The sequence below is a fragment of the Ostreococcus lucimarinus genome, chromosome 8 (genome assembly GCF_000092065.1).
Source record: "Ostreococcus lucimarinus CCE9901 chromosome 8, complete sequence".
NCBI classification, from domain to species: Eukaryota; Viridiplantae; Chlorophyta; class Mamiellophyceae; order Mamiellales; family Bathycoccaceae; genus Ostreococcus; species Ostreococcus sp. 'lucimarinus'.
The window spans coordinates 398124-422917 of NC_009362.1; the positions used below are offsets into that span (position 1 = coordinate 398124).

Sequence of the window (24794 nt, forward strand, 5' to 3'; positions counted from 1 at the left end):
CTCCATGTAAGCCACTCTCTCTTCGGACGTCGCATTGGCCTTACTCCCGCGATTACGAAATAAAATATTCATATATCCACCGACCGCAGGTTCACCGTCCGCGTCTACATCGTCGTCGGCTGCGTCGGTTGTTGTCAACGTTAAAGACGTCGCTGGTTCGTCCAAACGCGAGGCGCCTTTCTCCGCGAGCATCGCAACCGCAAGTTCTTCTTTCTCCACTTCGCGATCGGATCGTAATATTTCTACATCTTCTTCGTCATCGGACTCGCTCCATCTTAGCTCATCCACATCATCCGGGTTGCGGAACGCCCCCGTCTCGCGCTCGCGCCACTCGACGCGATGAATCGTCTCTACAAACTTTTGCTTTACTCGGTCCTCTTCGGTGTAACGAAGGACTGGAATACCCCAAGCGTTGATATTGACATCATCCCCATTGTTTGCGCCCGAGGGTTCCATCGCGTGACGCTCGCGTGCGGGGGCACGCGAGCGTTCGCGCCGGTTCGTTGGATGTCCCGCGGCTCTTCGAGTCGCGTACGAATCCCTCGCGCGCCGTCTACGACGGCGTCGTCAATCGTCGAACGCACGCGCGGTCGGCGATAACACTCCCTACGCGTCGTTTCCCGCCCCGCGGTGGGTGGACGGTGGACGGCCTTCGTGCGCACTGCCGCGTAATGCCGCGCCCGACGCGACGGCAAGTCCCCCTGTCCCTCGACGCCCTCGACGGGGTCGATCGACGGGGTCGATCGATACGATCGACCGAATGCTTCGACGCGATCGACGCGATCGATCGATCGGATACGATCGACGTCGATCGACGTGATCGATCGATCGAATGTTTGACGCGATCGACGTCGATCGATGCGATCGATCGATCGGATACGATCGACGTCGAACGACGTGATCGATCGATCGAATGCTTCGACGGGATCGACGTCGATCGACGCGATCGATGCGATCGAACGATCGAACGCGATCGAACGATCGGATGCGATCGACGGGATCGACCGAACTCGATCGATCGACGGCGCACCGTTCCCCTCGCGACGTTCGCGAAAGCGCGGCCGTCCAACCTCAGAGCGTCGATCGATCGACCTCGCGATCCGGACAAAGGAAATCGGGTGTTTGCCCTAGCCCTCCGAAAAGTACCGAACGCGCCGCCCTCTCTCACGCGCGGGGCGCGTGGCGTCGCACTTCATCGCGCGCGCTCGAAGACGACGGGGAACGATCATGGAGCTTCATCCGCACCCGACAATCCCGCAAAAGAAGCCCGTCTTGGTGTGCATCCTCGACGGTTGGGGAGAGAATGAATACGAGGACGAGCACAACGCCGTGCATGTGGCCAAGACGCCGACGATGGACGCGCTCAAGGCGAAAGGTCAATCGTTCTATCGCACCGTCCAGGCGCACGGTACGGCCGTTGGCCTGCCCACCGATGCGGACATGGGGAACTCCGAAGTCGGGCACAACGCCCTGGGCGCGGGGAAGGTGATCGCGCAGGGAGCGTCCCTGGTTGACATTGCGCTTGAGACAAAGAACATGTTTAGCGACGCCGGGTGGGGGTACATCAAGCCCGCGTTCGCGAACAATACGCTTCACGTGATTGGATTATTGAGTGATGGCGGTGTGCACTCGCGCACGGATCAAATATTTGGCTTGATGCGAGGCGCGCTCGCGGATGGGTGCAAAAAGTTGCGCCTGCACGTGCTCACCGACGGACGAGACGTTCCGGATGGTACATCGCACGAGTACATGGCAAAACTCGTCGCTGAACTCGACTCGTACACCGCGCAGGGATGTGATGCGAAGGTTGCTTCCGGTGGTGGACGCATGGCGGTGACCATGGATCGTTACGAAGCCGACTGGGGTATGGTTGAGCGGGGCTGGCGCGCGCACGTTTTGGGTGACGCCCCGCATAAGTTCAAGTGCCCGAAAGAAGCTTTGACGGAGCTTAAGAAGGATGGAGCCACCGACCAGTACGTTGCACCGTTTGTCATCGTTGGCGATGATGGCGAAGCGGTCGGTACGATCCAAGACGACGATGCCGTCGTCATCTGCAACTTCCGCGCAGATCGCGTTGTCGAAATTTCCAAGGCTTTCGAGTATGCAGACTTTGACTCGTTCGATCGCGTGCGATTTCCCAAGACAAAGTTTGTGGGACTGATGCAGTACGATGGCGACTTGAAGCTACCGGCGAACTATCTCGTTCCACCCCCGCTCATCGAGCGGACTTCTGGCGAATGGCTCGCGAAGAATGGATTGAAAACCTTCGCGTGCTCCGAAACTCAAAAGTTTGGTCATGTCACCTTCTTTTGGAACGGTAACCGCTCTGGGTACTTCAACGAAAATCTTGAAACATATGTCGAGATTCCGAGCGACAATGTGCCTTTTAACCAAGCGCCGTTGATGAAGGCTCGCGAAATCACCGCAGCCGGGAAGGAGGCGTTGCTCTCTGGGAAGTACGACGTCGTTCGGATCAACTACGCTAACCCTGATATGGTTGGTCACACCGGTGACATGGCGGCCACCGTTGCGGCTTGCGAAGAGTGCGATGCGTGCGTGAAGGAACTTCTCGACCTCGTGGAAGAGTTGGGTGGTATGTTCCTGGTCACCGCCGATCACGGCAACGCCGACGACATGGTGCAGCGCGACAAAAAGGGTGGCGCGTTGAAGGACGACAGCGGCGCACTCTTGGCTCTCACTTCGCACACTCTCGCTCCAGTTCCGGTCGCAATCGGTGGTCCGGCGTTGCCCACGGGTGTCAAGTTTCGCGACGATCTCCCAAAGGCTGGTCTCGCCAACGTCACGGCGACGTACATCAACCTCATGGGATACGAGGCGCCGGCTGAGATGGAGCCCAGTCTCATCGCGTGATCGCGACCCGCGGAGCTCTTTGCGACGCGTCTCCACGCGCACTCAAGGTGCTTAATCTCGAATCACCATTAATCAGTCCTCATGTCAACATCAGATTTTTTCTTTAGACGCACCGTCCCGGCGACGCGTCTGTCCGCACTCTGCGATGCGCGTCGACGGCGCTTCCTCGGCGTCCCTCGCGCGTGCGTCCGTCCCTCGCGTCGCGCGTGCGAGCACCGCTCGTTCGACAAGGCACCGCGCTCGTTCACATCGCGCGCGCGTCGTCGCCATGTCCACCACCGTCAAGTCTTGGGACGAACTTCGCGCGTCCCACACCGCGTCGACGTCGAGCTGCGTGAAACGGCTGACGGAAGACGCGCAGGCGCGCGCGCGCGGCGGTGGACCGGCGCATCAGGACAACGCGCTGCGATTGTTCGGCGCGCGCGAGGAGGACGTGCGGGTGACGTTTTATCGCGACCACGCGGGGGTGCGTGCTGAAGCGACGCGCCGTCGCGTCGGCGCCCCAGCGCGCCGCCCGAGCGCGCGGTTTGGATTTGGCGATTCGCGGCGAACGGAGAACGAAAGACTGACGCACGAACGCTCTCACTCGCGCAGTGGTGCCCGTACTGTCAAAAGCTTTGGATCATGCTCGAAGAAAAACAAATCCCGTACCGAGTGGAGAAGATCAACATGCGATCGTACGGCGATAAACCAAAGGCGTTTCTGGACAAGATTCCGAGCGGGCTGTTGCCGGTGGTGGAGATCGACGGGAATATGATCACGGAGAGTTTGGTCATCATGCAAATCCTCGAACGCGAGTTCCCGGAGCGACCGACGCTTCCCGAGGATAAGTTTGAGGCGGCGAACGTGCTTTTGAAGCTCGAACGTCAGTTGTTTTCGGATTGGTGCGGCCTCGTGTTTCGGCCCTCGATGCCGGGACCGCTGGGAGCGAGAGCGGGATTCGAAAAGACGTTGGACAAGGTCGACGAAGCGCTCGGCTCTACGGAAGGACCATGGTTTCTCGGGGGAGAAAGTCCAAGCATTGTGGACTTTCAGTACGTCTCGCACGTCGAGCGCATGAACGCGAGCGTTCTGTATTGGAAGGGACTGCAAATGCGCGGCACAAAGCGTTGGGCCAACATAGAAAGGTGGCTCCTCGCGTTTGAGGCGAGACCGACGTATCAGGCGACAAAGAGCGACTACTACACGCACATCATGGATATCCCACCTCAATATGGACCGGGATACGCCGATAAAAACGCCGCGGTGGACGAAGCTGTGGCGGTCATCGGCGGCGAAAAGAGTTGGCGATTACCGGTTTCTCTATCTGCTGACGGCTTGGAGCCGCTTCCGGAATCTATGAACCGAGGTGAAGAGGACGCAAAGCATGAAGCAGCGTATAAACTGATTGCAAACTCTGCAAATATCGTCAAGTTTGCTTGCAGAGGTATGGGCGAGCCAGGTCGCAAGCAGTTCGGTGCTCCGCTCGCGGATCCTTATGCGGTCCCGAATTTAAACTACGAAAGTCGCGTCGATGAATGCTTGCGAAAGGTGGCGCAGGCTCTGATCGAGGGTACCGCCGAGCCATCGGAACCAAGTTCGAATACAAGCTCGGAGGCGAAATCCGTTCGTAAATGTCTAGCATACCTGCGCGATCGCGTCGGGGTCCCGCGAGATATGAGCTATCCCGCGGCGATGCAACTCAGAGCGCACTTAAACTGGTGCGCCGACTCGCTTTAGATCGCTTGCTTAGTATTGATACAGAGATTTTTCTATGCGCTAATTCATCTACCATCTAATCGCTTCTCTCGCTCGATAGTTTCTCGCTCGAACTTCATCAATATATTCGTCGTTCGTCGCCCCGACGCGTCCCCGGGGGCCTGTTCCGAGTAATAGCAGCTCACCTTGGATGGAAATCCCGCGCTTCGCAAGATTCCCCCCACCATCCCCGCCGCGAATGCTCCGCAATTCAGATCGCCGTAATCTTTTGGCACGCTCACGAATCGATTCACGAGCAAGTCCCGATCGGACAGCAGGTACTCGTCGTCGTCGTACACCTCCAACGAATCCGCCGCGCGCCCGAACGCGTTTTTCCAAAACGAGCTCTGAATGAATTGCAATAGCGGTAACAACCGATTCTCCCGCTTCCCCGGCCCGCGCTCACGGAAACTCTGCGCCTCGTACATTCGCCGTCCCACGTCCGCGCCCGCGTCCTCGAGCGCGCGTTCGAGTTCGCTCGTATCCTTGGCGCGACTCTTGTGGTACTGGACGAGTTCGGAAAATAACAGCGCGTAGGCGCTCAGCGCGACGTCACGCTTGCCTCGAGTGAGGGTTTTGGGCGTCGTCGACGCATTCATCGTCGTCGACGCGCCTCGGTCGACGACGCGCGCGTCGAAGTCACGACACCACGCGTCGACGAGGACGCGGATTCGGATTTCAGCAAAAGTCTAGGGTACAGCGCGCGCGGGACACTCCGACGCGTCGCGGGTCTGTCCGATCGAGCTCGCGCGGCCGAGCGACGCGCGCGCAATCGCACAGACCCGTGCACGCGCGTCGCCCGCATCATGGGGGGCATACGAGGCAAGAGCGCGCGTAAGCGCGCCAAGATGGCGCAAAACTCGAAAACTTTCGACCGCATCTCGGGACGGTTTTACGACGAGAAAGTGGCCATGCCTTCGGGAAAGGTGAGCGAAGATGTGATGCTGAGCGCGCCGAAGTCGTTCAAGCGATTTCTCGCCGCCAAAGCCGCGGCAGAGTCGCGATCGAAGCGACGAGACCGCGTCGAAGACGACGATAGCGAAGAAGAAGAACCGGCGGCGGCCAAAGAGAGAGGCGAAGAAAAGGTCGATGACGTCGGCGAGGAGTCGTCGGAGGACGACAGGGGAGAGGCCACGAATAGAAATATCAGCGGAGAAGGAGCACTGACCTCAGTAGCGCCACTGGTGCGAGCACAACCCGATAAAGGGAACGCCACGCTGAGGGCGATGGATGAAAAAGCGGCGACGGCGGCGCGGGAGGCTGAGGCCGAGGCAAAGAAGAAAAAGAAGAAACATCTTTCTCTAAGAGAGCGGAAAAAACGGGATCGAGTGGCGTTGCGGGCGCAGAAAGAAGAAGAGGCAGAGTTCTTGCGAGGGGGTGGAAACACGGTGCGGTTTGGCGAAGTCGCCGAGGCGCCACCGACAATTACGCTCAAGCGAAAAAGCGGAGGAAAGGGGGAAAAGGAGGTTCCGATCGCGCAGAGTGGGCATAAAATAGTCGAAATTGCCGAAAATCAAACCGGAGGGAAGTCTAATAGGCAGTCGAAAATATTTGCCGACCTCTTGAGCGCTGCAAAAGGATCTTCGGCGAAGAGTAAGAAAAAGTCTGAGACACAAGGGCTCAAACGTACGGCGGATTTAGCGGCGTTGCGGGCGCAAGTGATCTCAGATTATCGTTCGATGAAGGGTCGCCCCATGAATAACGGGCGCAACGTCAAGCTCGCGAGTAACCCGACGAAACTTTTCCAGTCTGGCGCCGGGTCTCTGCAAGGCGTCGGGGGTATCAGCGCCGCGCAACTTCGCAAGGATCGTCGATGAGCCAGTTTAGTGGTATGTAGTAATAAGATTAGCATGACAAACCGTAAATTTAGTCGCAATTTAGTGAAGCTCTAGAAGAAATCTTGCAAGGCATCCATCACCAAGTCATTCTGTTGCAAGACTCTGACGGCGCCAACAGTCGCCTTCGCGCCAGCGATCGTCGTCACCATAGGAACCTTGAGGCCAACCGCGGTGCGACGGATCTCGCGACCATCCACCAAATCTTGAGCGTCACCAGACGAGGTGACAACCATCAAACCAATCTCACCGTTGCGGATCATGTCACCAATATGAGGGCGGCCCTCGTGGACCTTCTTCACCTTGGTAACGGGAACGCCCGCGTTTTCTAAGTGGCTCGCCGTACCGCCGGTCGAGAGGACCGTATATTTCATGGCGACGAGGTCACGCGCTATGTCAACTATGGCATCCTTATCACCATCACGGACGGAGATGAACACATTGCCAGAAGTTGGCAAACGTTGTCCAGCAGCGAGCTGCGCCTTGCAGTAGGCACGGCTGAAGTCCTTGTCGATGCCCATCACTTCACCGGTACTTCTCATCTCCGGACCGAGCAACGTGTCGGCGCCCGGGAACTTATCGAACGGAAGAACCGCTTCCTTGACGGCGACGTGGTTGAGCTTCACTTCTTCCGTGAAGCCGATTTCCTTCAACGTTTTTCCCGCCATCACCAAAGAGGCATACTTCGCCAATGGGTGACCGATCGCCTTAGCAACAAACGGCACCGTACGAGACGCACGAGGGTTTGCCTCAATAATATAAGGAGTGCCGTCCGGAGTCACGGCGTACTGAATGTTTATGAGACCAACAACTCCAAGTCGACGAGCAAGCTTAGGAGTCCATTCGCGGATAGTCGCCAAGGCAGATTCAGGGATGGTTTGGGTCGGCAAAGAGCACGCAGAGTCACCGGAGTGCACACCTGCCTGTTCGATATGTTCCATGATCCCACCAATGACAACGTTGCCTTCCATGTCGCACAGAGCATCGCAATCAATTTCCGTCGCGTTTTGGAGGTACTTGTCAACGAGGACGGGTCGTTCCGGATCAACTTCCACCGCAGTGTTGATGTATCGCTTCAAATCGGCAGTAGAACCAACGATTTCCATCGCACGACCACCAAGAACATAAGACGGGCGAACCATGACCGGGTAACCGAGTTTTTCAGCCACCTTCAGCGCCTCTTCCTCGGAGCGAGCGACGCCGCCCGGGGGTTGAAGGATTTCAAGTTCATCCAAAATATCGATCCAACGCTCACGATCTTCAGCCGCATCGATGGAGTCCGGAGGCGTACCCAAAATCTTCGTGAAGCCGTTACCGGACGCCGCCGGAATCGGGTTCGCGTTTAGCGCGGCCTCAAGCTTCGTGGCAAGGCTCAACGGAGTTTGGCCGCCGAACTGCACGATAATGCCTTCCGGACGCTCAGTCTCGCACACGTTCAAGACATCTTCCACCGTCAAAGGTTCAAAGTACAAGCGATCAGAAGTGTCGTAGTCCGTCGACACAGTTTCTGGGTTACTGTTGAGCATAATAGTCTCAAAGCCTGCATCGGCAAGCGCGAACGCGGCGTGGCAGCAGCAGTAATCGAACTCGATACCTTGGCCAATACGGTTCGGGCCACCACCCAAAATGAGAATCTTACGGTTGTTCGTCGGTTCGGCTTCATCATTTCCATCGTAGGAAGAGTACATATAAGGCGTGTCCGCTTGGAACTCCGCCGCGCAAGTATCGACGCGCTTCATCGACGGGACGCAGCCCTTGCCGGTGCGGGCCTTGCGGATAGTCATCTCATCCGTGCCAGGGAAAGCGACAGAGATTTGAGCGTCGCTGAAACCACGTCTCTTGACTTCAAGCCAATCGTTTTCGCTAAGTTCATCGATCGACTTGAGCGACTTTAACCAACACTCGGTTTCGTAAAGTTCACCGAGTTGGCGAACAAACCATGGGTCCATCGTCGTGAGGTTGATGATCTCCTTCTCCGTAAATCCAGCCAGGAACGCTTCGTGGATGGTCACAATTCTTTCAGGGTTCGGAATAGTAAGACCATCGCGAATGGCGGAGACATCACCTTGCATGAAGCCATCCTTCTTGCTGAGACCCCAACCAGAGAAGCCCGTCTCGAGAGAGCGGAACGCCTTTTGGAAGGACTCTTGCCAGGTGCGACCCATGGCCATCGCTTCACCGACGGACTTCATTTGAGTCGTGAGCACCGCCTTAGCACCCGGAAACTTCTCGAAAGCGAATCGAGGAATCTTAGTGATGACGTAATCGATCGACGGCTCAAACGACGCCGGCGTCTTGAGCGTAATATCGTTCGGGATGCCGTCGAGGGTGCAACCGACCGCAAGCTTTGCAGCCATCTTAGCGATCGGAAAACCAGTCGCCTTGGAAGCCAAAGCAGAAGATCTAGACACGCGCGGGTTCATCTCGATAATCATGACTTGACCATCGACTGGGTTGACAGCCATCTGCACGTTCGAACCACCGCACTCTACGCCGATCTCACGAATAATAGCAACCGAGGCATCGCGAAGACGCTGGTATTCCTTATCCGTGAGCGTCTCAGCCGGGGCAACAGTGATGGAATCACCGGTGTGCACGCCCATGGGATCGAAGTTTTCGATCGAGCACACGATGACGACGTTGTCGGCAAGATCACGCATCACCTCGAGCTCGTACTCCTTCCAGCCGAGCAAAGATTGCTCAATCAAAACTTGGCTCGTCGCAGACGCATCGAGACCACCCTTGACGATGTTTTCAAACTCAGCCATGTTATACGCGATACCACCCCCAGAACCGCCGAGAGTGAAAGCAGGACGGATGATGAGCGGCATGGTGCCGATGTCCGCCGCGATGGTTTGCGCCTGCGCCCACGTCTCGGCTGTGCCAGACTTGGGCGTGTTCAAGCCAATCTTGTCCATCGCATCCTTAAAAAGCTGACGATCTTCAGCCTTGTTGATAGCATCAAGCTTAGCACCGATCAACTCGACGTTGTACTTGGCCAAAATCCCGGACTCCGCGAGCGCCTTGGTCAAGTTGAGCGCGGTTTGCCCGCCCATCGTCGGCAACAAGGCGTCCGGCTTTTCGCGCGCGATGATTTGCTCAACGCTCTCCGGCGACATCGGCGTCACATACGTGCGACTCGCCGTCTCTGGATCCGTCATAATCGTCGCCGGGTTCGAGTTCACGAGCACGACTTCGTATCCTTCGGCGCGCAACGCCTTGCACGCCTGGGTCCCAGAGTAATCAAACTCGCACGCCTACCAAAGTTCAAACTCGCACCACCGTCAGTCTTTCCGCGCCCGTGTCGAGACGACGAACGAAACACAATTAATTCTCACTAAACCGTTCGCGCCAATCCCCCGAAGCGTCGCTACCCCGCGCGTCGCTCCCTCGCGATCGCCCCCGCCGCGGTTTGAATATTTAAAAACGCGCCCGCGCTCGCGTTCGCGATCACCCCCTCCCATCCCGCGCCGTTCGCCTCTCCTCCCTCCCCGAGCGCGTCATCGCGCGCGCGCACCTGTCCGATCACGATCGGTCCCGCGCCCAGGATCATGATCTTCTTCAAGTCGGTTCTCTTTTGGCTCTTCGTCGCCTGATCCCACGCTCGAAAAACCTCGCTCTCGCCACCCATCGCGCGCGCCGCGTTCGCGACGCCGCGTTTGAGCGCGTTCGGGCGCGCGTTTCCGCGACTCGCGCGTTTCTTCTCGCGCGTGATCGAGTTTTTCCGCGCGAACTCGCGTCGGAGCGCGACGCGCGCGGGGGCGAGCGCCATCGTCGCCATCGACGCGGCGGCGCGCAGTGCGGCGCGGCGATCGCGGCGGGGCGATCGCGGGACGCCTGGTGGCGTGCGCGACGATGGGGCACACCGTCGGCGAGTCACGAACCGTCGACGAGTCACGAACCGTCGACGAGTCACGAACCGTCGACGAGTCACGAACCGTCGGCGAGTCACGAACCGTCGGCGAGTCGGCGCGTCGTCCCCGCGGACGCCCGTCGCGCCGTCGGCCCGTCGCGCGCGGGGCGTCGCGCGCGCGCGACGCGCGCGCGATTCGTTCGCGGACGACGACGCGACGGCGCGACGCGCGACGCGCGAGGGGCGAACGTCGGACGCGTCGCCGGCGACGCGCGACGGACGACGATGGCGACGCGACGCGCGCGAGCGACGACGCGACAGCCGCGCGCGAAGGACGCCGCGGCGGACGCGGCGGACGCGCGCCGGGGGAAGGGCGCGGCGTCGACGCGGGAACCGCGACGGGCGGAGCTGCGCGCGGAGAAGGCGGCGCGATGGCCGATGTGCATGGCGATCGCGATCGAGAAGACGACGGTGGTGCGAGGGGTGGTCGTCGCGTGCGCGGCGGTGGCGCTGGCGGTGGCGCTGACGTTGATGGATTGGAGCGACGACGGGGCGGGGGCGTTTTTGAGAAAGATTCGATGGGCTCTGAACCCGTTGAGCGTGTTCGTGGCGTGCGAACTTAACGTTCTCATCACCGCGTTCGTGGTGTTGTTTCCGGTGACGTACGCGCAGGCGGCGATCGACGAGCGAGAGGGAGTGGAGGAGAGCGACACGCTGCGGTTGTTAAAACTGCCAGCCATCGTCGCGGAGTTCGCGGTCGGGAGCAAGGTGGCGATCGCGCGCTTGGGGGACGTCATCGTCAGAGATTTTTCGCTCTTCATGGTCGTTTACTTGTCGTTCGCTGGGTATTGGCTCGCGTTGGATGGCGATCCGATCGATAGCGGCGTCGGCGCGTCGAGCGTGCACGAAATGGAGGGCGGCGTCTCCGTGCACTCGTTGGTGCAATAGATGGACGCCGAGCGTCGACGATGAGGATCTAGTCGTACCATTAGCGTTGTATGAGATGTAATTTTTCGCGCAAATCAGCACGCTCGATTAATCATCGGTCGATCGGGTCGGCGCCGTCGCCGCACAGCGCGACGCGGCGGCGAGCCGGTCGCGCGCATGCGCTGCGTCCTCGCATCGCAGCGCGCGAGTCAGACGGGGACATCAGTAACGCCATACCGCGTTCGTCGCACGCGCACCGCGTCTCGTATCCTCGCACGCTCGTCCTTCGGGTCCGTCGTCATGAGTTCTGGCGAACACGAAATCGTTCGCTCGGGGACGTGTTTTTGCGAACACGCCAAAGTCACGGTCACTGGATCCCCAGTGGCGGTGAGCATATGTCACTGCACGATCTGCCGCAAGCTCTGTGGGGCGCCGTTCTCCGCACAAGCGCTGTGTAAGGCGGAGCAAGTGAAGATCGAGCACGAGGGCGAACCGACGGCGACGGCTTCGAGCGCAAACGTTGATCGATGCCGGTGCGCAAAGTGTGGAAGCCCGATATACGCATCGTTGATGAAGGTACGACCGTAGATTGAAAATTAGAATTCGCCACCGTCATCGCGACGAAGCCGACTGACGCGCGTCGTCGCTTGAAAAACAGGGAAAAATGATCGCCGTACCGCTCTCCGTGCTCAATACGCGCGCGAGCGACGACTTGAAGCCGACGCATCACATGTACTACGGACAGAGAATCGTGGAATGCGCGGGGGATGGTTTGCCCAAATTTTTAAAATCCAAGGGCGAGCTCTGGACGCCCGAAAGCGACGCAATGATGTAACAACAAAGCCCAAGCCCCCGAGCCCACCCAAGCCAGAGCGAAGCGAAGCACGAAGCGACGCACCGCCGCCGTCATTCGACGCCGCTCCGCGCGCGCGCCGTCGGGAATTCGCGCGACGCGCACGGACAGAGCGCGGTAATCATGGGTGGGGGTTTAGGTACGTCGTTCGTCCGTCGTCGTTTCGTTCGTTCGTTCGCGTGCGGCCGCGTGGGTGCCGCTCGAAGACGTGAGAATCGTCTCAACTTTTGCGGCGACTGACCGCGCATTTTCGTTCGTTTGCGACAGCTTTTTTGCACAAGAAATCATGGCATACCGCGGGTATGGCGGTGCAGGAAGACGTGTGGAAGCGGGAGCAGCAGGCGGAGCACGAAAAACGACGGCTGGAGGAGATGAAGAAGGAAATTGAAGACGAGCGCAAGCAGGCGGAAATGAAAGCGGAGGCGGTTGCGTCGGGTCACGTGATGAAACCAACGCAAGAACGCTTGGAATTCATGTATAAAGGACGCGTTGGGGAAGCTGCTCCGGCTCCAGTATCTGTAGACGAGCGCGTGATTGGTAAGAAGCGGTTCGAGCTCGCGGTGGAGGAAGGGGCCAACTTGGCGGCGCAGGCAGAGGAGAGGCAGGAAGAGGCGCACTCGAAGAACGAAGCCTGGAACAGACTGAATGCCGATCCGTTGTTAGTGATGAAGCAGCGCGAGTTGCAGTCAAAGCAGTACATCACGAATAATCCGGTGAAAATGGCACAATTGAAGGATGAAAGCCGGGCTGAGAAGGAGCGGAGGCGAGCAAAAAAGGAGGCAAGACGAGACAAAAAGCGTTCGAGCAAACGCGATAAACGCAGTAGAAAATGCGACTCAAGCTCGGAGTCGAGATCTCGCAGTAGAAGTCCGAAGAGAGAGCGTCGTAGACATCGTTCGCGCTCGCCACGTCACCGTAGTAGGCGCTCGCGATCCCGTTCTCGGTCTCGCAGCAGAAGCCCGAGGCGGTCAGACAGGCGAAGTAGAGACGATCGCGACCGACGTGATCGACGCGATTTACGAGACAGCCGTGGCTATGACGACAAGTACGATCGTAAGAGGCACCGTGATGGAATTGCTCGCGACGATGCGCACGCACAAGATGCGTCAAAAGGATTCGGGTTGACGTATGCCCATGAAACAGCCGAGGATGCGGCGGCTATTCGGCGAGGCAAACGATCAAAATGGCGCGAAGAAGAGGCAAAACGCGCGGCAGAGCGCGCACCAGAGCCGGAATGGCGAGGTGGAAACAACGCTGGTCATAGAACGGGAAGATTGACCGCTGAAGAAAAAGCCGCGCGACTAGCCGCAATGTCGGCGGATGCTTCAGCGCACGACGAGGCGAGGATTTCAAAACTGCGCAAGAACGTCGGAGAATTAGGTGAAGAGATGAGTTTCGTGGAGGAAGCGGCGCGAGGACCCGATAGACACCATTCAGATGCGCCTGCGTTCATCGCGAAAGCGCGTTCATCCGTGTATGGCGAGCCGTCGTCAAGACGTTAGTGCGTTAGCGAGCGAGGAGCACTTGTAATTTTCATGGGATTTTAGGTTGTTATTGAGAGTTGCGTGGTGCGGTCCGCTGAAAAATGCACCCTAACTCGTTCTATGTTATTGATCTACGGTAGGTCTTGTGAATGAGACGTTCGATTTCCAAGCAGCAATCATTGTACACGTTCGATGTCTCAGGCATGCGAAACTCCGAGGGAAGAATCAGAGAAAAAATTTTAGTACATGGCGTTCGTCGGAACTTGTTGATCGAAATTCGGAACGGCCAGCTCATCGTCCATCATGCCGTCCATGGCAGCCCAATTCTCCGAGAATATGTCTCCCCAGAAATTGTTCTCATCCGCCGTGGATTTCTCCATGTGCTTGCGACCCTCCTCCTCGCCGAGCAAGCCTGTCATGAAGTTCTCGAACACTCCCGGCGCCAAATCATCGATTGACGGCACGGTTGCGTCTTCAGAAGGCACAGATGCCTTCTGTTGTCTGTTGTACTTTCTCTGTGATGGTAAAAAACCGTAAAAAATAGTCAGTCTCTGAGTTCTCATTCGCCGCCTCATATGGACAAGTGAAGATAAACGACGCACCTTTCTCCCAACCTCCTCTTGCTCAAACTGCGGCACCGTGTGCTCGGCGGCGCTATCACTCGGAGACATTCTTGTCCCAGCTTCTTCACCCGCGCCCATCGCCTCGAGCTCGACTCTGGTGTTCGCGAACAAAAATCTCTGATGCTTCCTGGACGTCGCGTTCGCCTCGTGAATGCTCACGTCGCACACGCGGCACAAAAACGCCCGGTCCTCGTGACAAATCACGTACGCCGGATTCATTTGGCACACATCGCACGAAAGTTCGTCCGAGCCATTCCCACTCGCTTGTCTCAATCCGACGCGTTGCGTCGTCGATCGTCCACTGCCGCGCTTCGCCGTTTGCCTGTTCGCTCGAAATAATCACCGCGGTCAGTCCAAGGCTCGTTGTGCGGCGGTAATCCAGCGCCACGCGCCGCGCTGATTATCCGCGCTTTTCCATCGCCGCGCATCGCCGTTCGCGTCGGATTCGCGCGCGGACGGTGGAGAGAATTTACGCGCATCGATCGCCCCGCGCGCGCGTCCACGCCCGCGCGCGCGCGCGCCGCGACGCGCGCGCCAACCCTCACCCAACCCATGGGTGCCTCGCGACCGCGGCGTTCGAATCCGCGACGCATCGCGCGCGTGCGCACCTCGTATCGCACCGCGCGCACGCGCACAGCGCGACGCCGGTTTGGGATTCCACGCGCACGACCGCCGCAGGGGCTTCCGCGCACGTTCCGCACATCACGTCCGGCATGACGCGCGAAAGATCGTTCGAAGTCGTCCGCGGACGGCTTTGCGTGTGCCGAAGTGCCGCGCGCGGTCGCGCGGCGTCGCGTCGCGTCCCGCGCGCGCTTCGTCGAGTCATGATCGGTCGATCGACCCACTCGAAAACCCACACTGAATCCGATCCCAAACGAGCGGCCGACGCGTTCCCGCGCGTTAGCGTTGATGGATAAGAATATACAGGGGGGACACGCGTTGAGTCACGATCGGCCGAACGACGCGCGGGAAAAAACTTTTTCCAAAAAAGGCGGCGCGAGGTCGTTAAATACGCGGGAAAAAGACGTTGGACTGTTGGAAAAGCGAAGCGCGACGGCGCGGTCGGTCGGTCGGTTGGGAGGGCGGCCGTCGTTGCAGAGACAAGGTTCTATCTACGCCTCGAGCGCGCGCTCGAGGTCTTTGCTCGCGGCGTGGGCGATAACTTCGGGGAATAAGCTCACGATGAAGGCCTCCAAGGCGACGAAACCGATGTGACGACAGCACGTCGGGCTTTGGAGCAAGGAGTAGACGTCGAGCGCCGCTCTCGCGCTCGCGCGCGTTCCCATGATGGTTTGCACGGTTTCGTTCGTGAAGACGCCGAGCAAAGCTTGTCGAGCGGTTTCTGCTTCACGTGCCAAGCGAGCTGGGGTGTCTGGGGGATACGGCGACTCGGGCCAAACGACGCGACGAATCCACGAGAGCGCGCGCGCCATGGAACCGGCGCTGCGAAAGTCACGGAAACGCTTGCTAATCGATCGCTCGATGGAGAAAAAAAACTCAATTGTCTGACGCACCAAAGAAACGAGTGCGCGTCGCATCATCGGTTTCGAGCGCAACGTGAAGACGCACTCAAAGAGGTCGAGCACGGGTCCGTTCATGCAACTCTCAACCTCAGCCACGAAGGCGTCTTCGTCCTCGCCATCGCCGTTCGTCTCGGAAGCGCTCTCGCTTCGCGTCGTCTTCGACGTCGGCTCAATGGATGATGAGTTCACACTCGGTACCGTGGGTGTGGGTTCTTTGTACATGGACGACATCCGAGTGTGTCGCGGAGGCTTTTTTGAGCCAAGCGTCGGCGCTTCACCTGGCGCTCTATCTTCGTCAACAGTCTCCCCACCGCCCATTAAATCACTCGTTGAGTTCGAAACCATCGTTGCCATGCCCTCCATTGCTTCTGTCATGGTTTTCATGAGCTCGGGGGCGATGCTCCCACGGTCGGGATCGTAAATTCCTGGCCGCGCGTCTAAAAACGTAAACAGCTCGCTACTCTCCGCGAGACTTTTGCTCGCCAGGATCGATTTCATGTACGTATCGAGTGCCTTTCTACGAGTTTCCATGAAAACACCGCTCAGAGATGTCCTTATCCACGATTTACTCGGGAACTCTAAACCGTTCGTGGCTTCTCTGTCGACGTCGCGAAGGCGTCGATGAAGCGTTTCAAAATTACGAAACCGCCGAGGGACAACCCAAGTTTGATCTTCGTTCGTGTTCACAGTCACCAGATACACGGCATATGACGAACTTCCAGAACCCACGATCTCCGCACCCGTGATGCGAGCGGAGAGTTTGAAGTCTGAGTACAACCCTGTCAACGCTGCGTCGATGCTATCGCTCGCCGTTCGACTGTGAGTCGCCAACGCATTTGTCTCAGAACGTCGTTCAGAGACATTTGCCGAGTCATCAACAACCGTCGTGCCTTCAGATTCTATCGACAACATATCCTTGACTTCCTCTTCGTCGTAATCGACGTTTGTACCTGTCAAGTACAGAACACCTCGATTCGCCCATCTCGGCTCGGCGAATCGAAGAAGAGGCCTGAGCAATGAAACGACGATGAGTTCGCGCACGAGTGCGGTCGTGAGACCCGAAGCGAATTCACCATCCATCAAAGCATCCGACATCACCAAAGATAGGGCTCGAAGCGCGCGTGTGGTCTCGATTTCGCCACTCACCGCCGGGTGAAGCTCTCCTTGCTTTCGCAAGACGCACGCCAATACGTCCTCCGCGTCTTCCGCGCAAAGCTTCCGGAATTCGGACTCACCCACCTCCTCGCGAGCACTACGATACGATTCTAAACTCTGCGACAGCACGTCTGGAATTTCTCTCAACGCAAAAGACACCAGGTCCATCTCTCGCGCTCGTCGAGCTAGCTCTGCGAACGCACCATCGAGTATTATTCGAATCGCATTCGGGACGTCCAAGTCATCCGTCATCGACTCGTACCACAACGAAACCACGTACTCCGTTATAATCTTTTCTCTCACTTCCCCCCACGCCGCAAAAACCTCCGGATAATCGCTCAAGAGTTCCTCCACCGACGCCTTAATATTCCTCGTCGCCGCCGCCTCGCGCGTCTCGTCGCCGCGCGTCGCCGCGCCCCAGCGCCTCTCCCTCCTGGATGACCGTCGTTCGCCACCCCTCGCGAGCGCGCTCGCGACCACGACGCACACCGCCGTCACGACGCTCGCCACGGGCGCGTTTCCCAGCGTCGATCGCGACGTTTTCGCCAGCGCGTGCGCGACCAGCGTCGTCATCGCGAGCGCGACGCCGAGCACCATCCTCAACTCGCGCGTCGTCTTCACGCCCAATCGCGCGCGCAGGACGCGCGCGACGCCATCGATCGCGTCGCGGGGCATCGCGTCGTCGCGCGTCGCGCGTCGCGCGTCACCGCGTCGCGCGGTGACGACGCTCGTCGGCACAATCCGTCGCGTCGCGTCGTCCGCGTCGCGAGCGCGAACGAACACGACGGAGCGGAACATGGCGAGCGACGGCCGTGGGGCGGCGATCACGCAAGCGAAACTGGTGCGCGAGCGACGCGCGGGCGCGCTGACGCGACGACGCGCGCGCGTCGTCGGCGCGACGCGTTTTTCTCGACGTGAGATTCCGCCAACGACCTCGACTGACGACTGCTTGCGGCTCGCGACGACGCGCACAGGTGCTCCTGGGGGACATGGGGGCTGGGAAGTCATCGCTAGTGCTGAGATTCGTCAAAGGTCAGTTTCACGAGTACCAAGAGAGCACGATCGGGGCGGCGTTCTTGACTCAGACGGTGTGCGCGGACGATCGAACGATCAAGTTTGAAATCTGGGATACCGCCGGACAAGAGCGATATCACTCGCTCGCGCCGATGTATTACCGCGGTGCGGCGGCGGCGATCATCGTGTACGACATTCAAAGCCAGTCGAGCTTCGCGCGAGCGAAGAGTTGGGTGCGGGAATTGCAAAAGCAAGGAAACGCCGCGCTCGTCATGGCGCTGGCGGGGAATAAGTGTGACATGGAGGAGAAACGAGAGGTCGAGCGAGAGGAAGCGGAGGCGTACGCGTCGGAGAATGGGTTATTCTTCATGGAAACGTCCGCGAAGGAGGCGTTGAACGTCACTGAATTGTTCCATGAAATCGCGGTGAAGTTGCCAAAGGCGCCCACGCCGACGAATGGGCCGGGGGTGGTGTTGACGAATCAGAATCGTACGCCGCAGAAGAGCCAGTGCTGTTGAAAAAGAAAGCGACAGAAATTCTTTAGCGCTCGTTCGTCTCCGCGCGCGCGACGACGACGACAACGAGTCGCCAACTTTGTAAGAACGTTGTGTACAAATTCATCTTCTATCGCTATCGTTCGAGCCCGAACGTTCTACTTTTTCCCTCTCTTCGCCCCTGCCTTCTTTTCTCCGCCGTCGAGCTTTCCCTTCAACGCCTCTGCGAATTCCCTATACACGTTCGCTTTTCCTTTCACCGTCTACGCGTGACGTTCGAACCGTCGCCGATGCCGTCAGTCGTTCGCGCTCGACAATCAAAAGCTCACAAAATCGTCCTACGATCGCGCTCGCGTTCGCGCGCACCTCGTTCACCGTCCCCGCGGCGAGTATCTGATTGATCATGAACCCCATCGGTTTCTTTCCCTGATCCACGTCGCGCAAGAGCTCGACGGGGATCTCCACGTCGTCGCATTTTTCTGCCGCCTCGCGCAGCGCCGGGAGCGTCTGCGCAAAGTCTTCAATCTTCTCGATCACTCGCTCGTCGCTCGGCGCGCCGAGTTCGATGATTTTCTCGAGTTGGTGCAGTTCCCATATCGCTTTCTCCAGCGCTTGCCCGAGGGCGGACGGCGCGGGCGCGGCGGACATCGCTCGCGCGTCGCGAAGTGCGCACGGCACGCCGCGCCCGTCCGCAGTGCTCGACGCGCTCGACGCGCTCGACGCATGGGCTCGAACGCGCAGCGCGGTGCGCTCTGGCGCGAACACCGCGCCGTGGAGGCGGCGACGATCGCGGCGATGCGCGCGCGCGGCGTGCGCGACGTGCCGTGGAGCTCCGCGAAGCGCATGCTCGCGGTGCTGTGCGTCAGCGCGATTTACACGTCGTGGATCCTGTCCCCGGTCGTGTCCGCGGTGGCGGTGATTTTGATACCGTCGTTGCGAGCGTACGTCGGGTGTTATCTCTTCGCGTCGTACGCGCTCGGGGTGCGTGTGCCCATGAATGGGCTTTATAAATTCTTTTGCGGGCTCGAGTGCGGAGAAGAAAATGGATGGGAACTCGTCGTCGAGGACGCGACGGCGGGCGAGAAAGAGATTGATTGCTCTAAGCGCGCGTATTTGTTCGCCGCGCACCCGCACGGGTTATTCGCGTCTGGTTGCGTGGGGAATATCGTATTGAGCGACGCGGCGTTGAGGCGATTCCGAGCGCGGCACGTTAGATTCTTCATCAACAACTTGCTCATAAGCGTGTTTCCGATCATCAAAGATGTGCTGTCGTCGCTTGGGTTCTTACCATGCACAGCAAAAATGATGCGACGGGTTTTAGGGCGTGGGGAGACTGGGATGATTGTTGTTGGCGGCGTTCAAGAGGTGGTGCTGACGGGCAACGTCGACGTCGAAGAGCTATACTTGAAGAATTGTTTCGGATTCGTCAAGGTAGCCATCCAAGTCGGAACGCCCTTAGTGCCAGTATACACGTTTGGCGAGTCTCTGGCTACTGGTCCGGATTGGGTGCCGTTTCGTGAGATACGAAAACGCCTGAGCTATAAATTTGTATTTCCGTTCCGCTCGCTCGGCATCGTCCATCGTTGGGGATTCTGCTTTCCGCGAGGCAAGCTCACGACAGTGGTGGGACCACCTATTGAAGTTAAGCAGAACGATAGACCGTCGCGCGAGGAAGTGGCTGCGGTGCATGCGCAGTATTGTAAGTCGCTTTTGGCACTCATTGAACGAAACAAAGCCGCCGCGGGATACCCAACCCAGGTGACAAGATTGGTATAGCTCGCGCGTAGACGAGAATTAGACTGTATCGTAGAACTATTCATTACAAGCAACACGCCCGTTCCTCGGCGCACACCGCTCTCTTTGTCTCATCTAAATTGTCTATTCTCGCTGACGCGGCGTGCATTTTATGATGTCGTCGACGCGAATGATCATTTCAGCCGCTTCGGTGGCCGAAAGAAGGACTTGCTGCTTGACACGGAAGCACTCGACCACGCCACACTGTTGCATGTCACCGACTTCGCCCGTCAAGATGTTGATACCGGTGTTCTTCTTCCCCGCAGCGTGCGCGGCGCGCATTTGCGATACGAGCTCAGAACTATCCAAGCCGCCGTTGTCGCAGATGATGGTCGGGATAGCGCGCAAAGCCTTGGCAAAGCACTCCATCGCTAACGATCTCTTCCCTGGCGTTTTCGCTGCGAGCTCTTCCACGGCTTTGGACATGATCATCTCCGAGCAACCGCCGCCGTAAATGACTCTGCTGTCCTTCACCGTCGACGTCAAGACGCACAGGGCGTCGTGCAACGAGCGTTCAGCCTCACCTAAGATATGCTCTGACGCCCCTCGAAGAACGATCGTACACGCCTCACCCTTGGCAACGCCGCTGAATCGAATCAAGCGATCCTCACCGATCATTACCTCCTCAATCAAGTCGCAGGAGCCGAGCTGAACGTCCTCTGGGTTGTCAAACGTCGAGCAAATATCGCCACCCGTGACCAAGGCCAGGCGTTCGATGCCGTCAAAGTCGGCGTGTTCGATCGCAGCCACGCCCGCTTCGGTGAAGATTTGTTCGGGGTAGTTGTAAATCAATTGACGGTTGATGAAGCAGTTGATGCCGTAGCCGATGATTTTTTCGCACTTGCGCTTCATCTTCTCGCGCTCCGCCTGTTCAATCTCCGCAACCTTGGTCATGGAGTCCACTCGCACGCGCGCACCGTAAATTTTAATTTTATCCGTATCCATGGGCGTGTTGGCGATCAAAATCTTCGCGTTTTCGATTCTCTTCGGTTGTCCGACGCCAAAACGCTTGTCCAAGATGAATCCTTCGTCTAAAAACGAATCCTTCAAGCTTCCACCCGGTTTCTGAATGATTTGAATCATCTCTAGGTCTCCTGACCCTTTCAATCGCAGCACCGCATCCACAGCGAGCTTGGCGAAGTGTTCCTTGTCGTTCGTCAAGATTTTCGAACTCAGCGTAGTCTTCGCGATGTTGGTCAAGTCTTGCCTGAATCTCGCCTCGTCCCCGGCGTTATCGCTCGCCGCGCGCTCCAGCGCCGCCTTCGCCGCCTCGCACGCCTCTCTAAACCCTTGAATAATCGTCATCGGGTGCACGTGTTGATTCACCAACTGTTCCGCCTGTCTCAAAAGTTCGCTCGCGAACACCACCACCGACGTCGTCCCGTCCCCGACCTCGTCGTCTTGCGCCTTTGAGATGTCCACCAGCACCTTCGCCGCCGGGTTATCGACGTATATCGACTTCAAGATCGTCGCTCCATCGTTCGTCACCGTCACGTTCCGTCCTCTCTGCACGCTCTGCAGGATCTTATCCATCCCCTTCGGCCCGAGCGTTGACTTCACCAAGTCCCCGATCGCCATCGCGCCGACGAAGGATGCCAGGCGCGCGTGTTCGCCCTTTTCCTCGCTCGCGCCCTCGCGCAGGACCGACGCGTCGGCGTTTCCCGCCGCGGTCGCCATCGCGTCTTCGTCTTCGTCGCCGTCTCGGTCTCGCGCGCGTCCCGTCCGTCGTCGTCTGCCGCGTCGCGCGCGGGGCGCGTCGTCAATCGAATCAATCGCGCAAAGCGACCGCGTCGACGACCGCGCGCGGGTTGACCCGACCGGCGAGTCGCCGCTCTATTCGTACTAGGGTTTAGGGTTTAGGTTATTTAGGTGAGACGATCGAGCCGCATTCATTCATAGGCTCGATCGTGGCCCGAAATACGACGCCCCCCGCGGGCGTCGTCGCGCGCGCGCGACGGCCGCGCGCGCGACGCGCCGACGCGTCGCCCGCGGGCGCGACATCGAACGACGCGACGGGACGCGACCGGGCGCGACGGGACGACCGGCGAGCGCGTAAAGGCGAGCGAGATCGTCGACGCGTCGAGCGCGGACGTCGACGTCGGAAGACGCGACGCGACGCGACGCGAACGAAGCGATCGAGCGAACGATTCGCGTCGCGACGCATTTGACGATTCTTGTTCCCCCGGGACGCGCGAGGGGGGCGCGCAAGGGGAGAAAATCATGAAGGAGGCGGCGAAGCGCGCGAAAACGACGGCGATGAAGGCGGCGAGACGACCGAGGAGCGCGGCGCGGGCGATGGCGGTGGCGGCGACGATGGGGGGGGAGGGAGGGGGGGGGACGGAGCTGCGGGCGTTCGTGGCGGCGTGCGCGAACGCGCTGGGGCGAAGGGACGAGGACGTGGGGGCGAGGATCGCGGCGACGCTGGAGGCGAATTGGTTCACGACGCCGATGGATTTGGCGAGATTGAGCGTGGAGGAGGCGCGAGCGATGGCGGTGCCGATGAAACTGGTGGATGAGTTTAAGCGCGCGCTGGACGGCGCGCGCGGGTTCGCGGCGAGCGGCGCGAGCGCGACGACGACGACGACGGAGAAAAACGACGAGGGAGAAACGGCGCTCGATTTAGGACTCGAGCCGTTGGCGTCGGAGACGGCGGCGACTACGATGAAGACGATGGTGTCGTCGAGCGGACGCATGGCGTTGAAGATGCGCACCGGTTTATCCGCCGAGTCGACGCGAGTGACGAGTCGACCTGTCGGATTACCGAATTATCGCATACCGTTGGAGGAATGCGGAAGCGATTTGAAGAAACAGTTCAAGGCTTTGCGCAAATTCCTTACCGTCCGTAGGCTTGGGCCTCAAGAATGCATTCTCGCTGGGGTGACGGCGGAAAAGTACGAAGACGTTTTGCGAGGCGCCTTGGGATGGTTGTGCGCGGAGAAAAACATGAAACCTTCGAAAGTCACGCTCCTCGACTTATTCCCGAGTATTGACGCGGAGAGTGCCAATGGAGCTTTTGAATACGTCACTTGGCTGAACGATGAGCGACAGACGTCGGCAAATTACGAGCTTCTCGTCACTCGCTCGTGCATCGCGGCGGTGAAATTCTTGTACGGCAATTTGAGCAAGGCGCAACCGGGCGAGGGCGAAGCGAAACCGTACCATGACTTGCCGGTGATGAAAGAATTACGTCGTATGGCGAAAGACGCTAAAGCTCGATCAGCCAAGGCGCCTAGCGTGAGCGATGAGCGTCTGAAATGGCTCGAATGGGATGAGTACTTGACGCTCGTGCAACGATTGAAGAGCGAGTGCACGGCGAAGAATTGTCTGGGACAATCTCGCTCGGCGAGCGCCGTGGCGTGGAGTGTGCAGAAGTATTTAATTTTTGGCGTTCTGTCGTGTGTGCCCGATCGTCAGCGAACTCTACGCGAGCTACGAGTCGGGAAGACGCTGTTCAAAGAGGGCGATAAGTGGGTCATTCGCCACAAAGAAACCGATTATAAAACGGGCAAGGACTACGGGGTGCGACCACCGCTCGTAATCGCTCCGCATCTATATCCGACGCTCGAGACATTCATCGAAACGCACCGCAAAGAGCTCAATCCGAACCACGATTTCCTTTTCACTCGCAAGAATGGTGAGCAGTTTGACGGACAGGGGATTTATCGGCTCTTTACGACGACGGCGATGCGTCTCACCGGCAAGCGGACGAACCCGCACTTGATTCGAGACATGGTGGTGACGCACTTACGAGGGACGGACGCGTCCGAGCGACAGTTAGAGGCGCTAGCAATCTATATGGGTCACTCACTTCAGATGCAAAAGTCGACGTACGACAGACGATCTGTCGAGCAAAAAGTTGCGCCGGCGGTGGATCTGTTAGATTCGCTCAACGCAAAGATGAGACTCTAGACTATACCTCGCTAATTCTACTCTTCTACTAGCTACATGTGATTCCTAGGTTCCAAAAACGCAATTCTCCTGGCTGCTCCTGTTCTTCTTCGTCTTCGGACTCGTACAAACACAACAGTTCGTGTAAATCATCACGCCAAGTGTACGCGCTCGAATACCACGAGTGCTTATCGGAACGACACCGCTTCCGAGGAAGCCGTCTCCGAGTCGATGAACGGTCATCACATCTACCGTCAGTATCGACTGGTCGATCGCTCGGGAGTTCGCGCGTCCACGCGTAGTCGCCGCAATTTTTGCACGTGCTTCGACAAAACGAGCGCAATGCGCGTTGTGTTTTCGTCGCATCCGACGCCATGAACGTGCGATACGCGGCGTTGAAACTCTTCGACACGCACGCGAGCGCGCATCGAGTTCTATGATCATCGCACTTCCCCAAAATTTCAATGAGCAAGTCTTCGTGGAACACGTCCAAACTCCCGTTCCCGTCGCTCGGCTCCCGTCGCTTCCGCTGCGCGCGCGTCCACTCGATTTCGCACCGCTTCCAATCGCTCCTCAATTGTTTGTACTTCGTCCCAACCGACGCCCGCGCGCACAACGGCGACAACTGCTCCAGAATATCCCTCACCAGCTTCACGCACAACGAGGACGCGAGCACGCTCCGCTCCGCCACCGCGAGCGCGTCCTCGACCATCGCCACCGCGCGCCTCACCGCCGCGAGCGCG

General features: G+C 58.7%; 15 protein-coding genes across 15 annotated transcripts; 8 read left to right on the forward strand and 7 right to left on the reverse strand.

Moving 5' to 3' along the window:
* Positions 1-1227: 1227 nt before the first annotated feature.
* On the forward strand, positions 1228-2981 carry OSTLU_33106 (predicted protein; the record flags this gene model as incomplete). Its single annotated transcript, XM_001419113.1, has 1 exon — positions 1228-2981. One exon carries the CDS (start codon positions 1228-1230, stop codon positions 2869-2871), a length of 1644 nt encoding a protein of 547 aa, XP_001419150.1. The 3' UTR covers positions 2872-2981.
* A 269-nt stretch (positions 2982-3250) lies between these two features.
* Positions 3251-4566, forward strand: OSTLU_4835 (predicted protein; the record flags this gene model as incomplete). The annotated part of the gene is made up of 3 exons (XM_001419114.1): positions 3251-3337; positions 3466-4322; positions 4461-4566. Coding segments are annotated over 3 exons (1050 nt in total), but the record flags the coding sequence as incomplete, so codon positions are not given.
* A 68-nt stretch (positions 4567-4634) lies between these two features.
* Positions 4635-5207, reverse strand: OSTLU_42667 (predicted protein; the record flags this gene model as incomplete). Its single annotated transcript, XM_001419334.1, has 1 exon — positions 4635-5207. The coding sequence occupies one exon, from the start codon at positions 5205-5207 to the stop codon at positions 4635-4637; it is 573 nt and encodes a 190-aa protein (XP_001419371.1).
* Positions 5208-5414: 207 nt separating this feature from the next.
* OSTLU_93143 (predicted protein) lies at positions 5415-6425 on the forward strand (the record flags this gene model as incomplete). Its single annotated transcript, XM_001419115.1, has 1 exon — positions 5415-6425. The coding sequence occupies one exon, from the start codon at positions 5415-5417 to the stop codon at positions 6423-6425; it is 1011 nt and encodes a 336-aa protein (XP_001419152.1).
* A 71-nt stretch (positions 6426-6496) lies between these two features.
* PYR1L (Carbamoyl-phosphate synthase L chain) lies at positions 6497-10074 on the reverse strand (the record flags this gene model as incomplete). Its single annotated transcript, XM_001419335.1, has 2 exons — positions 6497-9700; positions 9961-10074. 2 exons carry the CDS (start codon positions 10072-10074, stop codon positions 6497-6499), a joined length of 3318 nt encoding a protein of 1105 aa, XP_001419372.1.
* Positions 10075-10581: 507 nt separating this feature from the next.
* Positions 10582-11244, forward strand: OSTLU_16484 (predicted protein; the record flags this gene model as incomplete). Its single annotated transcript, XM_001419116.1, has 1 exon — positions 10582-11244. One exon carries the CDS (start codon positions 10582-10584, stop codon positions 11242-11244), a length of 663 nt encoding a protein of 220 aa, XP_001419153.1.
* A 1059-nt stretch (positions 11245-12303) lies between these two features.
* On the forward strand, positions 12304-13578 carry OSTLU_88023 (predicted protein; the record flags this gene model as incomplete). Its single annotated transcript, XM_001419117.1, has 1 exon — positions 12304-13578. A coding segment is annotated over one exon (1275 nt), but the record flags the coding sequence as incomplete, so codon positions are not given.
* A 22-nt stretch (positions 13579-13600) lies between these two features.
* OSTLU_33113 (predicted protein) lies at positions 13601-14951 on the reverse strand. Its single transcript, XM_001419336.1, has 3 exons — positions 14792-14951; positions 14163-14505; positions 13601-14075 (listed from the first exon to the last, which is right to left on the reverse strand). Exons 1-3 carry the CDS (start codon positions 14896-14898, stop codon positions 13800-13802), a joined length of 726 nt encoding a protein of 241 aa, XP_001419373.1. The 5' UTR covers positions 14899-14951; the 3' UTR covers positions 13601-13799.
* Positions 14952-15295: 344 nt separating this feature from the next.
* Positions 15296-17458, reverse strand: OSTLU_33114 (predicted protein; the record flags this gene model as incomplete). The annotated part of the gene is made up of 1 exon (XM_001419337.1): positions 15296-17458. One exon carries the CDS (start codon positions 17456-17458, stop codon positions 15296-15298), a length of 2163 nt encoding a protein of 720 aa, XP_001419374.1.
* A 199-nt stretch (positions 17459-17657) lies between these two features.
* On the forward strand, positions 17658-18393 carry OSTLU_33115 (predicted protein; the record flags this gene model as incomplete). The annotated part of the gene is made up of 2 exons (XM_001419118.1): positions 17658-17702; positions 17836-18393. 2 exons carry the CDS (start codon positions 17658-17660, stop codon positions 18391-18393), a joined length of 603 nt encoding a protein of 200 aa, XP_001419155.1.
* Positions 18394-18527: 134 nt separating this feature from the next.
* OSTLU_33116 (predicted protein) lies at positions 18528-19017 on the reverse strand (the record flags this gene model as incomplete). The annotated part of the gene is made up of 2 exons (XM_001419338.1): positions 18528-18632; positions 18736-19017. The coding sequence occupies 2 exons, from the start codon at positions 19015-19017 to the stop codon at positions 18528-18530; spliced, it is 387 nt and encodes a 128-aa protein (XP_001419375.1).
* A 75-nt stretch (positions 19018-19092) lies between these two features.
* OSTLU_16489 (predicted protein) lies at positions 19093-20145 on the forward strand (the record flags this gene model as incomplete). The annotated part of the gene is made up of 1 exon (XM_001419119.1): positions 19093-20145. The coding sequence occupies one exon, from the start codon at positions 19093-19095 to the stop codon at positions 20143-20145; it is 1053 nt and encodes a 350-aa protein (XP_001419156.1).
* A 102-nt stretch (positions 20146-20247) lies between these two features.
* Positions 20248-21840, reverse strand: OSTLU_42602 (predicted protein; the record flags this gene model as incomplete). Its single annotated transcript, XM_001419339.1, has 1 exon — positions 20248-21840. The coding sequence occupies one exon, from the start codon at positions 21838-21840 to the stop codon at positions 20248-20250; it is 1593 nt and encodes a 530-aa protein (XP_001419376.1).
* Positions 21841-22458: 618 nt separating this feature from the next.
* On the forward strand, positions 22459-24072 carry OSTLU_33119 (predicted protein; the record flags this gene model as incomplete). Its single annotated transcript, XM_001419120.1, has 1 exon — positions 22459-24072. One exon carries the CDS (start codon positions 22459-22461, stop codon positions 24070-24072), a length of 1614 nt encoding a protein of 537 aa, XP_001419157.1.
* A 28-nt stretch (positions 24073-24100) lies between these two features.
* Positions 24101-24763, reverse strand: OSTLU_33120 (predicted protein; the record flags this gene model as incomplete). The annotated part of the gene is made up of 1 exon (XM_001419340.1): positions 24101-24763. One exon carries the CDS (start codon positions 24761-24763, stop codon positions 24101-24103), a length of 663 nt encoding a protein of 220 aa, XP_001419377.1.
* Positions 24764-24794: the final 31 nt, after the last annotated feature.